General features: G+C 38.4%; 1 protein-coding gene across 6 annotated transcripts; it reads right to left on the bottom strand.

The window, feature by feature from the left end:
- Nucleotides 1-16: 16 nt before the first annotated feature.
- lhx9 (LIM homeobox 9) lies at nt 17-14,806 on the bottom strand. Of its 6 annotated transcripts, none has more exons than XM_028028124.1 (6): nt 14,735-14,806; nt 11,021-11,644; nt 10,145-10,347; nt 9,010-9,368; nt 5,214-5,416; nt 2,543-4,669 (listed from the first exon to the last, which is right to left on the bottom strand). In XM_028028124.1, exons 2-6 carry the CDS (start codon nt 11,198-11,200, stop codon nt 4,415-4,417), a joined length of 1,200 nt encoding a protein of 399 aa, XP_027883925.1. In that variant the 5' UTR covers nt 11,201-11,644; nt 14,735-14,806; the 3' UTR covers nt 2,543-4,414. The 6 variants fall into 6 exon arrangements, with proteins under 6 accessions (XP_027883931.1, XP_027883925.1, XP_027883929.1 ...); XM_028028128.1 differs by having other exon boundaries at nt 11,021-11,279; nt 14,735-14,803; XM_028028125.1 differs by lacking the exon at nt 14,735-14,806 and adding an exon at nt 14,545-14,703.
- Between the last annotated feature and the right edge of the window lie 983 nt (nt 14,807-15,789).

The following is a 15,789-nucleotide window of genomic DNA, read 5'->3' as shown; positions in this document are numbered from 1 at the left end:
CTCAAACTAATATACATCATGTAAATATTTCTGTTTTATTTGATGACTATGGCTTATAGCCAATGAAAAGCCAAAATTCAGTTTTGCAGAAAATTTTAAGATTACATAACAGCAATAAAAAATTATTTTTAGTACAGAAATCTCCACAGTAGAGAATGTACACTCAGTTCGTGATTGCTCCTTTGGCATAAATTACTGCGTCATTCTATGGTGCAGCATGCTGGAGGTGGTGCTGGTCTGCAACGTCATCATCACCATCTGTAAAATCCTCAACTTGGATTACCTCTCCACTCTTCCTCCACACTTTGGAACCATGATTTTAAGAGAAAAAACCAAAATAGGACTTTGGACCAGTGTGTCCAGTCCAGTTCTGTTAAACGCTTCAGGTTCAGCAGTGGCTTTGCACTAGTGGTGTCCATGTCCTGCATATCCTGAATCAGTGACTCCAGCTGCCTTGTTAGTCTATGTAGAACCATTAAATGAGCTTTGCACTTTTTCCTTCTACTTAATTTTCCATACACACAGCAGTCTGTGAACTCCCAGCTTCTTCAAAGATATTTTTCTGGCTTACCCTCTTCGCAGATGATTGCTGGACACCTGAACATTGAAGTTTTTCACATAACTTTGCTCTATCATAGAAAACTGATGGAATAATAATTTAGTAAGAAACTGAATTTTTTTGGTTGTGAGCCATAATCATCAAAATAAACAGAAGCATCTCAAAGTATAACCACAGTATGAACCTGTGAACCTTGATATAAGTTTCACTTTTTCCATTTAAATTACTAAAATAAAAAATGATTTTTAAAATATTCTAATTTATTCAGACGCAGCTGTCCGTTCACTGTACATCACATATCATGCTGAAAACAAAGTGCTTTTTCACCTTTATTACAAAAACAATTATTTCTGCAATTGCATGACTCATATTTCAAATAGCTTTAAGCAAAAAAGTGATGCTGAGAAGAAATGTAACTGATGAAGAACCTCAAGTGTGGGAACCAAAAATATTCAGGAACGTTCTGAGACTCACGAGAGAAATACTGCTTTCACAAATAACCACAGTTATGAGCTAAGAGAAACCAAGAATGCATTTTTCACCCTTTACAGTTATAAGCTGAATGTCAAGAACAAATAAGCTTGAAGCAATAGTGCCTATCTGCTGTCTGCTCAGGAGGTATATAATTCATGTGCTTCATTTTTGCAGCAAACAATAAATCACACAGCGGATCAAAGGAAATTATACACAACCTCGAGGAAAATGTTAAGATGATGAGGGGCATGCAAGAATTAGGATCTCTTCTTTATCCGCTTTGTCTCTCGCTCTCTTTTTTATACTTCCTTCCCTCGGCACAGCCAGATGGCAAAGCTCCAGCTCTGCAGTCCTCTTCATACACTCATCATATTTGATGGGCATCCTGCTGCCGAGTCTCAAGGAGGCCATGTGTTTTACGAAATGACACTTGTGACAAAAGAAAACTTCTATTTAGCAAGCTGGATCTTGGATGGGGGGTAGGAGGAGGGCAGCAGCATGTGTGTGTGTCTCTGTGGGGGTGGGGGTGTGCAGACGAAACTACTGTTGGGATGTATATCTTCTGCTTATAATAGGAGCAGTGTGTGTGTGCGTGTGCGTGTGTTCATATCAATAACATCTATATTGTCTCATTGTTTTAGGTGTCCTTCAATCACATCCTTTCTTTATGTGAGTAATTTTTTAAACTATATTACATGAAAAATGTTACATTTTCTACTCCAAAACAGAAATCTTCACTTTTACACACTGATAGCATAAATATCATACACCACTGTCTCTTCTGCTGATGCATTCAAACATTTTGCTCTTTAAAAGACAACAAAAAAAAGAAAATCTGTTTCACATTTGCATCTGACACAATTTTTTTTAATGTTGGTTGTTTTATTTGCTCTCGATTTGCTATCATCTTATCCTAAAATTGTCTTTGTCTTCAATGGTGAGGAATTCCCATCAAAGTTTTCCCCTTCTCTTAATACTTTAGGGAATTTTCAAACGTCGGGATGTATGGCTGTAATGCCCCAAGATTTGTTCTCCCTGAAAGAAACGATAGAGTAAGAATATATTAACTACAGAGCAACCTGGCTTTACGCGGTCTGCATTTTACTCTCATTTCACTTTTTAGATTTACCAATATGTTATGCATAAATATAGACGACGTATGCATATCGATATAGAAATCAATATGTGCTTTGCAGCATTCCTTTTATTTAAAATTTAAAGCCATGTTCATGCATTAAAAAGCAATTTCAATGTTTCTGACTGCAGGGTTTAGATGCAAATCCATGGGGCATTACGTTAAAAAACCATAAACATCATAAATTAGGAAATAGAACTTAAAAATGGAAGCAAAAATGAAGACGTTTAGCTTGTAGTTAATTACTGAATGCTCTCTCTCATGCTCCCTCTCTCTCTCTCTCTCTCTCTCTCTTGCATTTGCTGATGTGATAAACTTGCATTCAAGAAGGAACACAAAAACATGGCAAGTGTAAATGAAAAATAAAAAACCCGTTTAAAGCAAAGTATTTTTATTCACACAAATTTAATAAGATATATAACAACCGTTTGGTCCATAAATATTTAAGGGGAAATAGTTTCTATACACCATCTTTATCAAGAAACAGGGAAACATGGACAATCTTGATAGAACACTTACTGTACTCAACTATTAACACGGAGATCAATATATAAGGTTCTTGGATTACCCAACTATATCTGAAAGAGTGCACAAATGCTTTCTATGACATCGCTGCCCCTCCCTCCTGCCCACTTTTTTTCTTGTTTTTTTTACTTTTAAAACAGGATACACCATAAAAAGATCTTCGGAAATAAGATGCAAAACAGTACAAAACTAGTGAGGCGCCAAAAGGATGTGAGTCAGTTAACAAAGAGCACATAGATCCTGAATTTCACAAACTCTCTCCCAAGTTATAGCATTAAGGCACATAGTAGAACTGAGTTAGGCGTCTACTTCATGAAGTAGATCAAGAGCGGCACTTTGTTCTGCAGGAGAACAAACTGTGACGCTCACAATGAAATCTGAAGGTTTTCTCGCTCGATCTATCAGCCAGAAGAAACAGGGGCAGGTTGTTGGTTTTGTTTTTTTAAACTATTATTTTTTGGTCTGTTCAGTGGCAAGTGTCAATAAAGAAAGTGTAACAAACAGGGAACACATGGACAATGATTTCCTACTGGCTTCTTCTCGCGACTCCACCCATCTGAGGTCAGATGTTTTGACTGGTTCTGTCAGCTCCTAAAGTCTAGTCTGCAGCGTCGCAACCGTCTAATTTCTCAGCCCCTGACTCTTTTTTTTTCTTTTTTTTTTTTGTTTTACATTTAAAATCACGTCATTACCCTGAGCAACATGATAAGGACAATAATGCACTTTTCTCTGGGCAGTATGTTGTCACTGTGCAACTGAGTTTAGCTGTGGGTCTGGTGATATGTTTACCAGGCTCTGTGAGAACCACAAGTCCCCAAAAGCAGAAAGCGCTCTGTCATACAGACGAGTGATTCCAACTGATCTGAATTTCTTCTGCTGCTTTTTATTTTATTTTATTTAAATCATCAGTTTCTACTAATGGATGCGCTGAACAGTTACCACTGCACAGTGTGGGATTTGCTTCTGGATTCATGAGAAAAACGCCCATGTGTGGTTTCAGCTTCTGTCTGGCGGCCGTCTAGGTGCTTTACAATGTAAATTTAGATGCTTTTACATGTAGCTTCTGTCAGATTGCCGGCGTCTGATTCCATTAAAGTCAGCCTTTCAGACTGAAAACATTCGGTATTAATTAAAGCCTGTTTTCTGGAGTTACCCATATACAGAACATTCGACAGGTTTTCCAAATTATTCCAACGCAGAACCAGAGAAATTAAAAAATCTTGATAGTGCGAACACAGTGCATACATATACATACTTCTGGCACTATTTTTTCTTTTATTTCACCAATTAACAATAAATTAGGGAGGGCGTGTTTCAAACATATTTTACTACAAATACACAAATTAAGTCAGATCAGACAGAGTCTAAATTTCCAGCCAAGTTTCAAGTTTTTTTCCCCCGAATAAAATCTGCAACCCAAGACAATTTTTTCAATATCTTTGACTCCAAATAAGTCCAAGAATCCAAAAGTCAATCTTTGCAGCTTGAGATGCTACACATTAGAGAAATTTCCTAAGTAGTCGCTGCTGTTGTAGCCGTTGTTGTTCCTGTTTGTGTATACAGTACAGCACTGTCTCTTCCCAGGAGCGGTCTCTGCTTCATTTTAAAGGTGTCATTTACAAAAATAAATGTAAGTTAAAGAAAAAACTTAAAGAAAGTCCAAAAAAAGAGCAAAAACAAAACTCAGTTGAAATAACAATCAGTCTGATAGAGATAGCTTGTTAGAAAAGGTTTGTCAAGGTAGTTTGTGAAGGGCTCCCCGAATCATGGCTGTCCAAACTAGACGTGACGGAGGTCACTACAGTGATAGAGGGGTTTGTCAGGTCTGTTAGTGTGGCCGCGCTGGAGGGGGGGGTCAGGGCCCCACTGTCGGATGAGGGTGGAGGGAGTGAGGTGCCATCAGCCTTATCAACACCTCCATTCTCCTGTCGCAAAACGTTCCTTCTGAATTTGGCTCTTGCGTTTTGGAACCAAACCTGCAAACCAATCCCAGTGTGGCTTTTACTTTTTGTGTTTAAGTATAGTTGTTGTTTTTTATTATTATTATTTTAAAGAAAGCACCAAATCATTACATATCAAATTATGACAGGTTTTACTGCAGTTTCCCTTCTCTTTAGATATATAAACCTTTATAATATGATCATTATTTTGAACTGTTGTGTGATTTTGACAGTAAATCAAATCAAAATCCTGCACCTATTTTTTTTTTAATGCAAGAGATGCAGCTATGAAGAAAATATGCACTCTCATTATGAGTAATATAACAGTGTTTAGCTTTCGGTTGCATTCTTCATTACTACTTTTCAAATTTCTAGAAAAAAATAGCATTTAACAGTTAACAAATTTAATGTAAAGGCCCCTGGATGTACATCTAACGTCTACATGGAACAACAAAACAAAGCAAAACTAAAAGAGATGAAATTGATGGCGTGAAACAAGGGGAGATGGAGGGGAAGAGGGATGCAAACACTCAGTGTGAGGGATGAAAACATCAGTAAAGAGGAATGGCTGCTGGCTTACCTGCAGAACTCTCTTAGTGAGGCCTGTTTTCTGAGCCAGCTGCTTTAAGTCCTTGGCGTCCGGGTTGTGGTTGATGGCAAAGTAGGATTTCATTGTCCGGAGCTGATGGTGCTTAAAGGAGGTCCGCATGCGCTTGGTCTTCTGCGTCGGAGCGTAGGCCTGCTGGTCTCGGTCCAAGTGGTCGGTGTCGTTCTCGTTGCAGCCTGCACAAAGGCCAAGGAGCAGAGCGCAGTCAGAAAAATAAAACGCAAATTCAGAAACGCTAATGTCATTCGGAGACTAAAATTTCCAAAAATATTCTAAATCCTGTCAAAAATTAAAGTTATTTGAGTGAATTAATATCTGCATTTCACTGTTCACAAAAACTATTATGGACATTGGATTAATCTAAAGTTTGCACCTATGGATTTGGTTGCAAGGTGACAAAAAAATGTGAATAATTTATTCCTTGCAAATAAAACAGCCCTAAAATGGATTTAACTTGCTCCAAATAACTTAATTTGCCTCCAGATGATGCAATACACTCGGAGACCGATAAGGAAAAATACATTTTACATTAAAATACGGCTAAAATCAAGAGCTTATAAGTGAATAAACATTATTTTAGTCAGAATTGTTTTCTCAGCAAAAATTAATCAAATGCTGTCCGATTTGAAAAGTTTGTTTACACATTTGTGGTTTGCTATGAGGCAAGAGCATGGTGATTAAAACATGTATTAACCAATACAAATGCAACATACAACTGGAATCTACTGTTGTTTCATCTAAAATATATAGAAAGATATCGTTTTTAAAACCAACCAAAATAAAGCCAACAGTTTAATGAATTATTACAGTAACACTGGGACCAGGCTAAATGCTCTCTGCCTGTGTTTGCAGGGACTAACTGGCCTAATGGGCCTCATTTGTCAGCAGCTTTGAGAGTAAAACACCTGAAATGGATTCATTAAATGGTATGCATGCTTGGCTAAACGCTCCACAGATGCTCCAGCATTTATCAGCGTGACAGAGAGAATCACACCATTTCCGAAAGTTGGAAACGTTTTGGCCCGGCACACAGATAATTTCCTTCTTTTAAAATATAGAAATTTGGTTTGCTAAGATTGAACTTTTATCAATTTCGCTGCAAATGAGTGAAAATCTAATATGCAAACAAGAAAATTGCGTTGATTTTTTTTGTGGACTTGTTTTGTTATTTGAGGATAGTAAAATAATATATACTGTATATAGTTCATTACCAATGAGCAAAAACACTAGCAGCTTAATTACTGGAGAGACAGATGTTATATAATGTTATAAAACATGTGTTTAAAATCTGCTCTTTCATGTAGGATAAAAAATAAGATGCATAAAAACTTCTTTCTTTCTTTCTTATTATTATTATTTTTAAGGCATCATGAATATATCCCTCTGTCTGAAACGGTGTTTCTCTCAGCATCACCCACTAGGGGTCTCCATATGCATAGGAGAGCAACGTGTTCACCGAGCGGTGGGGAATACACACCTTTCCCCTGGTGGAAACATGCATGGATGTTCCTACTGAAGCACAAACAAAACCTCAAACGAAACCTCTTCCAATTTGTCAGGAATGTGAGTCTCTGGGTTTGACATGTTGGTGTATTAACATGAACAGTGTGAGACAGTAATGGGACATGTACACTCAGTCTGTTCAAAATGGCAAAGTCAAAAAAGGAAGGGAGGAGGGGATAATGCTTCTACTGCTGGAGCTGAAAAGCTTTATGTTTCATAGTTTTACCCGAAGCATTTATTAGACCCAAAATAAAGAATACAACTGATATACATTTATTTGTATAAATAAAGTTACAGAGCAGCAAAAAAAAGGGGTCTAAACTTGAGTTTATACACGTATATTGTTGTATGTATGTATATAAAATACACAATTTCAATCTATTACATTCTACAAATAAATTAAGAAATTAAATAATCCCATTGGGACCTTTACTTTGTCTGTGCTGCCTAATAATGACGTAAAGTAGACCAAATTTAACAGAGGGATTTATTATTGTCTGTAAGTGGCTTTTTACCGCTTTGAATTATTCAGTTTAACTTTTTATCTGCTGTGACTCAGTTTCACTTTAATGTTGTGGAGTATTTGACTAACACAATTTTTTATTATTATTATTAAAAATTATCTATCTATCTATCTATCTATCTATCTATCTATCTATCTATCTATCTATCTATCTATCTATCTATCTATCTATCTATCTATCTATCTATCTATCTATGTTATTCTATTAAAGAGTCCCACATGAGAGATTCCCACTGGGACTTTTACTGCGTCTGGAGCTTAATGAATTAATACGGACATCATTTAGCTGTGAGATTTACAATTGCCTGTCAGTGTTTGGTTTTGTTTTTTTCTTTTCTTTGTTTTTTCCTGTTGTGACGGCATTGTGGAGCGTAAACAAATCACAAAAGCTATCCTACTTCCTATAAAAGCAACAGTGGGAACTTTAAGATTTGCATAATCCTTCGCAGTTGTGTTTAGGGAAAAATAAAGCTCTTTTTCTTTCTTTCTGTCGAGCGCAGCTCGGACTGTACAGTGCTCTGTGCCTGTCCCTGCTGCAGGCCCCTGTGCGCGGAACTGCTCTGCCCCTGAGAACCGCACTGACCGCCGCGCAGGAGGCCAGGGATTCCAACGTCACCTTCAATTAACAAGGAACAATTAACGCGCAGATTACCCCTATTCCTCCCCCTGTTCTATTCAGCGGGGAACAGGGGAAACTGGGCGCACAATGACAAACTTTCTCAACCGCACACTAATTCGCGGAAAGCGACAACAAAATGGGGACGCTGCGGGGAAGGTTGGGGGTTCGGGGTCGTAACATTCAAGCGACTGAAAAGAAAGATTTCAGATGAAAAGTGGAGATTTAACGCAAGTTTACGCAGCGAGGATCCAGTTTAGTAGCTTGGAAGAACAAACTAGTAAAATATTTTTTTCCCTCAAAGCAACCCTCCTCCACCTCTCTAATAGCCTACTGTAAAGTCATCAAGATGTAATTTCAATATAATTATAGAAATTGACGAGCAGGTTGACGCAGAGGTCAAATTTCGATTATGGGTTACTATGTGTAATCTCGGAAACGGTGCGTAAAAAGACGCCTTAACAGAAAGCTGAGGCTCTACTAGCCTCAAATAATGTTTAATTGGTTTTTTGTTGTTGTTGTTGTTGCTGTTGGGGTTTTTTTAAAGGCCTGAATGAGACGTGTATTTATTTTAAAAACTGTAGAACGGAGGGTTTTTAGAGCGGAGTGCGAGGAAATTAGTCAGATTAGAGAACAAAGGATTTTATGCGTAACGGAAGCAATATTTATCTTCTTAAAATAAAAAAATATTTTTTTAATATATATATATATATATATTAATAACAATGATCCTATATGTATTTATTTATTTATTTATTTATTTATTTATTTATTTATTTATTCTGATTCTGAGTGAAAACGAGCTGAAAAGACGGAAACAAAAGGAGCGTCCCCAAAGAGAAGCAGTTTTCCACATCAAGAATCTTGCTTGACAAATTTCTGTAACAGCTTTCAAAGTTAACCTTCCATCGGCTCCTGGGAGCTTTTAGGATGTAGGCCACCGCAGCAATTAATATTCTGCAGAAATTATACGAGGGGGGTGATTCGTCTTACTTTGCTCTGCTGCTGCCGGGCCAGTCCAATTTTTAAGGTCAAATAGTTAATTTAGGTCCGGGTTAAAAAAAATAAATAAAAATTAAAAGCCCATGCATGTGAACGTGTGAGGCCCCACCCCCTGGACCACTCACCTGTGTTGTAGCTGGGTATGTCTATCCCCATGGCCGGGCTCTTCCTCTTGCGCGGCCTCCCTTTCTGCGCCGTCCCCGTGCCGTTGAAGTAGGGCAGCGCGAGGCCGCCGCCTTTGGCCGCCAGCTCGGCGAAGTTGAGCTGCGGATGGTAGTCCTGGCCCTGCACCAGCGTCTCGAAGTGGAGCCTGCAGTACACCAGGCTGTCCTTCATGCCGAAGTGGTCGCCCGTGGTCAGGGTTTTGTTGCACGTGGTGCACGTGAAGCAGCTCAGGTGGTACACGGAGTCGCGCGCTCGCATCACCATCTCCGAGGCGGATATCCCGAGGTGGCAGCGCGCGCACCTTTGCACGGAGAACCTTCTGGAACAGACGCATCGTCAAAAAACCCGCATACATAAAATAATAATCTCCAATTTGGCTGAATTCTAACTTGAAGCTGGCTAACATGGGGGGTTGCAGTGTTAAGGTGAGGTAAAACGTGTGTGTGACTCAGTCATAATGTATGCACGATTAGGCCCGCACTTTGATGTCGCTAATAGCCACATCTGGCTTGTAACTGAGTGTGTGCGTGTGTGTTTAAACAATTTCTCCCTAAAAGGTAGAAAAACTCAACCTTAACCTCAATCATTGCTTCATACAACACAATCAATTAGCATTATATTTGTTAATAAAACAAAAATAGAGGTAAGCAAAAAATGCTTCTGTTTATACAATTATATTTTGTATTAATGATTGCATTCCAGGTAGCACGCATGCCCGCTTTATTTCAACGTGAGAATGTGGGGAAAGCTCAACAGCGCCCAGGAAAAAAAGCCACAAATGGGTTACTTTAAAACTAAACGACGGCTTATAAAGCTCAAAACGAGTAAAAGGCGCAAGGAAAAAGAGACGGTGACTCATGCATTCATGTCCATGTGGTTAGCATTATACAGTCACAGCATTCCTGCCTGAGCCAGTGCCGAATACACTTGAATTTTAGTATCAAAACTTGTTTCCAGGATCACCATTATGATGTTAGTGTGCAAGAATGAGGCCTAAAGCAGATTATTGGATCACAGTTTATATTGACATGGCTACACTAAAGAGCTTAACACTTAAAACGAGAGCGCGCCGATGTTTATCCAACGTCTTCTTACCTGTAGTAATCCTCCTTGCAATAAATACTCCCATCCTTGGCAAAGCACGTCAGCTCCGATTCCAGCGCCAGCTTACATTCACAGCATTTGAGGCACCGCAGATGCCACTGTTTGTCCACGGCCAGCAGGTAGTATCTGTCCGAGATCTTCCCACCGCAGCCGGCGCACAGGGCAGGCTTCTCCGGGCTCATGGAGGTCATGGTCTGGGGTATGAAAGGGGGAAGATTACGAAACGATTTCGTTCATTTCTATAAAATTAGTTTATATATAAACTAATTTTATATATAAACAAATATGAATTTATATATATATATATATATATATATATATATATATATATATATATACTTATTTTAAAATAAACATTTTATTGTTACATCTCGAACTACGGTTAAATACGAAACAGCAGAAACATTAAGTACGGAGTTAAATATTTATAGTTTTTGTTTTTCCTTGGGCAGCTGTTATATCTAATCTGTTTAGTACAAAAGATCTACACTTTTTGTTTAATGTAAATGGAATAATAATAATAATGAATATAAAAAATAACCACAAGGAGTCAAATTGTCAAATGATTTAGATATACTTCAAATATATTGTTTTTGGTTTCTTTTGAGTTTCTTTTTAGAAGAACCGTATTTAATATTTCAAGAAGAATAATTATTCTATTTTTCATAATACATTATTAAGTTGTATTTCAAATTAGACAAATTCAAGCACAATATTAAGTTGAAAATTAGTGTCAATAAAGATAGATGTTAATGCAGCTCAGGTCTGCTTACCTTAGAAACAATACAGTCTCACATCACCTGACATGATCGAGTATTAAAAAATGAATTTTGGTCTGAATTTCAGCTCCATCTCCGCGGTTCTTACCGACTCCCTGCCGTTGAGCTGCATGCCCTTCGCCAGGCGCGACTCCGTCTTCGTCCTTCTCTCCATCTCCTCCATGATCCCTTGGATGTGATCCCCGGAGATCCCGTGGAAAAGCATGGCTCCCGGTCCTGGACACAACGTGCAACTGCTCGCCTCTGTTTTGCAGCTCACAACTTCCATATACCGTGCCTCTGCGCTGCGCCCCGTTTTCCTTTTTTTCTCTCCTTTTTTTGTTTTTCTCAGCGCATCCGACTGGGCTCTACACAAAACACAAAACAGGAGAAAAAAAAAAAACAAACCAAACCCTGGTGATTTAGACCACCTCCTCGGCTGAAAGCAGAAAAAAAAACTACAGCATGGGTGGGACAGGAGGAGAGGCGCTGAATTCCTGCTTCCCGTGAATGTCTCTCATCCAGTAAAAGAAGAAGAAAAAAAAGTATATAGTCCAAATGATGCGACAAAACGGTGTAGAAGCTGTGGTGGAGAGGGACCAGGGGAGGAGGAGGGGGCTACAGTGTGAACAGATGCCAAAAAATAATGTCACAAAGTTTTGGGTTTCTTCTTTTTGTGCAGCAGGAGGAAGGGAGGGGGTTCCTCGGTGCTTGGAGGTCAGGTTGGGACTGCCTGGATTTGAGAACCGTGTTGTATTTGTGAAGAGAGCAGAGCAGAGCAGAGCCGGCCCAGTGTGAATAATTTGGTAGGAGGAGTCCTCTCTCTCTCTCTCTCTCTCTCTCTCTCTCTCTCTCTCTCTCAGATTCACCTCTGATTTTCTATTCACCAACAAAGAGCTGTCACTATTTCATCAAAAAGCATCACTTTATCCTCACGTTTTCATTGCCTTAATCGGGCTTTAAAAAAACATGTACCTAAAATAAACCAAAATATTATATTATATTATATTATATTATATTATATCATATTATATTATAAATTATATGCAATTGATATACTTAAATATGCATCCAAAGCTTAGTATATATATATATATATATATATATATATATATATATATATATATATATATATACATATATAAAAGAAAAACTACATTTCCCAATGTGTTGCGTTTACGGACAGTTTTATTCTGAAACCACGCTGCTATTTGACTCAGATCGTGTGTTTTTATGCCCTGAAATAAGGCAATAAATCTTCCCGCTGTACAGCTGGGCGGGGCAGTGATCAGTGACAGCGTAGAAGGCGGGGACAGGTTGCATTAATACTATTTTGAAATATCAATAATAATAACAATAATAATAAGAAGAATGTAAAATAAAGCATATTATTAGGATTTTGTCCAAAACACAATGTTCATTTTTTAAACTGAAAAAATTAGGATAAATATTGTATGTATACTTTTGCATAGACCAAGTTCATCTCTATTTCCATTTGATGGAAAATCAGATTTTTTTTTTACTCCAAGAAGTAAATTTTCTTTTTCCACAATGCTGTGATAAAAGCACCTTAATATGTGCCTGTAAACGTCATGCAGAACAAAACTCCCTCTCCTTTCCACTATGTGTCACATTTTTGCAGGAATCTGGGGCTCATCAACACATTTCATCTCTTGTTAGATGTGAAAACCTTATTTACCAACAGGAGACTTGATGTGATGAAGCTTCACCATCATTCTTTGGTAATATTTTCCAAAAAGATTGCATGAAATGCTATTAAATATTACATTTCACGAGAGCCACTGGGGAGCAATATGATAAAGACCAGTGTCACTTTTAAAGGGTGTGAAAGCTGTTATATATGAAATAAAAAAAAGAAGAAGGGCCAGACTTAAAGGGTTTCAGCTGCAGGACCAGAAGGGAGTGAAAACTACCCAGACTCACACAGGGCCGGATTTAGGAGCATGGGGGGCCCTGGGATGGAGCCAGTTTTGGTGCCATATTCACTAATTAGTTTGTTGCACATTAACTTTGACGTTTTATGCCTTATTCACATATAAATAGTTTTTTCTGAGACAAACTTTTTAACTGAACTTTCAAAACAAACAAACAAAAATCTTCATAAAAAAAAGCAGCACTGTCAGTTCTGGAAACACACTCACACAAGAAAGGCCTAAATGTTTATGGTGCCATGCATGCTAGGACTGAATACACAAAGAAAGCAGATGTGGAGTTCGGCCTGCAAGATATATGCACTGATATATGCGAACTATTTTTATTTTATTTTATTTATTTATTTATTTATTTGCATAAATAAATTCTACATAAAAATATAAAAATTTGTCTCGACGCCCCCATAACTATGGGCCCTGGGTTACTGCCCCTGTAAGCCAGCTTTAGGTCCAGCCAGGGGATACAGGCCTTATTGCTGTACTAATAATTAACTTGATTAGATAAATACGCATAAAGTGACATTATAGCTCAAATAATAGATTTACACATGCTCAGGTGTGGATGCTTCATTTCAAGACATGTAAGATCATCGTGACCCCCCCCCCCCCCCCCCACCGCCATCCCGTTCCCCCTCCCCACCACCACACACTCTCTCTCACACCCCCCTAGTGAAGTTGTGTTGGCTTTAATTGGAGGCCCCTTGATAGCAGCGCTGTAAGCTGAAGCCTGAACCTTCCTGGACGGGCTGGAGCTGCAGCTGTTCTCAGAGCAGAAACCTTCATTTGCTCTCTGTCAGGGTCTCAGCAGCAGCCGCAAAGCGGTGAGAATGAACAAAACGGATCGCATTTCACCTGGACAAAGACACCCCGAGAGGGGGGGAAAAAAGGAGCAAACCATCTCTGTGTGAAATTCATTCACGCTGCTGATTTGTTTTTGATTTTTCTTTTTCCTCCTTTAGAAAATAGGAACTTGCGCATTTATGCTTTTTTTGTTCATCCAAACGCATTATTTTTTAAAAGTCTAATATGTATAAGATAATGTAATTTTTTTGTCTCGTTAGTTTTGACCCATTGCCTCCAGCGGTGACATTTCGTTTGACTGAAGAGGGTTTAAGCAGTGTGTCAGTGAACACCAAGGGGATGAAGAAATCAGCTCTTTGTTGCTGTCGTTTTGTTTGATTTCTTCCCCATCTCTATTCACAACCATGAACTTAGGGGCCATTTGCAATTTATTTATATGTAAAAATAAATAAATAAATACATATTTAGACTTAGACTTTAATATCATTATTATATAGACTCTAGGCTTAAATCACGGTAAATAAAAAACATATACCATATTAAAACGTGAAAGAGTTCTATTTTGAGGGGTTAAATGAAAAGAGTGATATATATATATATATATATATATATATATATATATATATATATAAGTACCAATTACCTAAATAATAAAAATTGCAAACGTCCAATCCCCCCCTAATTTTTGTAATTCTCGTCAGTGAGCAGAGACTTATAAATCAAAACTGTAAAAGTTCTCAGATCCAAATGAAAGCGCCTGATTTTGATCTGACTTTAACGCGTTTTTTCATATTTTAAAGCCACCTGCAAAATCCAGAGTTTGGCTAATAAACGACCACATATTTGCTGGCAGCACAAAAAAATCAATCCGTGGCCTTACCTTCCATCACATCCCCGTTCATCCTGCAGAATATCAACCGTGTCATCGTTACATCCTCACATGTGCCGTGCGCATTTCTCAACCCACATTCCTCCGTCGATTTCCTCCAGTTTTTTTGCGTCAAAAAAAAAAATGCCCCGCTCTGTGTTATTATGGCCCCGAGACTGAAGAGTTGCAGAAAGGGTCTTACCTGAGGCTGTGAGATCCCCCTGTGCGGCGCGCAGGCGGAGGAGCTGCGGACTGTGCGCGCAGAGCAGAGGAGACAGACAGGCGGTGGAGACGCTGCTTGTAGATGGGGGGCTTGGGGGGTGAGGAGGGGGCGGGTGGTCCTCGTTTCAGAGCGCGCAGCTCCCGTTCGTGCGTCAATTAAAACACAAGACATTTAAATATTCCCCTCTCTCTTACATGCAGAAAGCCCTCAACAGAGAGCAGCAAACAGAAGAACGGGAAGGCACGAGCCAATGGCCTGCTCTGCGTGGAGGATTTAATTCCCAAACAAGAACAGAAACTGAGTTAAAAAGCGGCTGATAAATTATAAAAGGTATTATTCTTATTATTTTTAAAATCTTAACAACCCGGGTAATGCAAAACGTGAATGCGTCTGCTCCAAATTTTTGGTTGCAATAAACGTAAATGAGAGTCACGGTCACAAAACGCACCAGCACCCGTGAATGTTTGTGTTTGCATAGAGATTAGAAGGGAACGGCAGCAGCTTCAGGTTCTCTCTGTCTGCAGAGGTTTGTGTGAATATGCAATAATAAAGGTGCGCAGTCAAACTCGATCACTCAGAAGATGTGGAGCACGGCAACACACAACTGCAAAACAAGAATGGCTTCTGTCTTCAATAAGCACATGCCAAATTGAAATAACACAGTGCGCGTTAATTTGTGTGTTTTTGCAGACGGGAGCACACAAAGTGGAGCCTAAACTCACAGCAGTGTTTTAATCAGTACAGTTTTTTACCCCTCACTTTCTCTTATTTTTGAAACATATTTATTATGAATAATGTCTCATTTTAAAATTATTTTTTAAAAGATAATATAAATATATTTATTTTGCACATTTTAGAAAGATTACAAAGGTGCACGTGACATGAATAAAAGTAGCAGCAAATCCCGTAATAAATTTAATACTAATTCACCTTTAGCCTACCCATAATTATCATGAATGGAAAATGTCAAATAAAAATTAAAACAATAATTTAAAATGACAGAAATCAGAAATCAGCACGTTTTTGTAGGAAGA

Source organism: Xiphophorus couchianus, chromosome 9 (assembly GCF_001444195.1).
Source record: "Xiphophorus couchianus chromosome 9, X_couchianus-1.0, whole genome shotgun sequence".
Taxonomy (NCBI): Eukaryota; Metazoa; Chordata; class Actinopteri; order Cyprinodontiformes; family Poeciliidae; genus Xiphophorus; species Xiphophorus couchianus.
Note: the sequence above shows the minus strand (reverse complement) of the source record. Positions and strands in the feature narration are given on the sequence as shown.

Coding starts and splice junctions, on each gene's coding strand:
- lhx9 (XM_028028124.1), bottom strand. CDS start 11,200: ATGGAAGTTGTGAGCTGCAAAACAGAGGCGAGCAGTTGCACGTTGTGT. Junction 9,369..10,144: donor TGCAAGGAGGATTACTACAG/GTAAGAAGACGT, acceptor CGTCTGTTCCAG/AAGGTTCTCCGTGCAAAGGT. Junction 5,417..9,009: donor CATACCCAGCTACAACACAG/GTGAGTGGTCCA, acceptor GCCTTTGTGCAG/GCTGCAACGAGAACGACACC.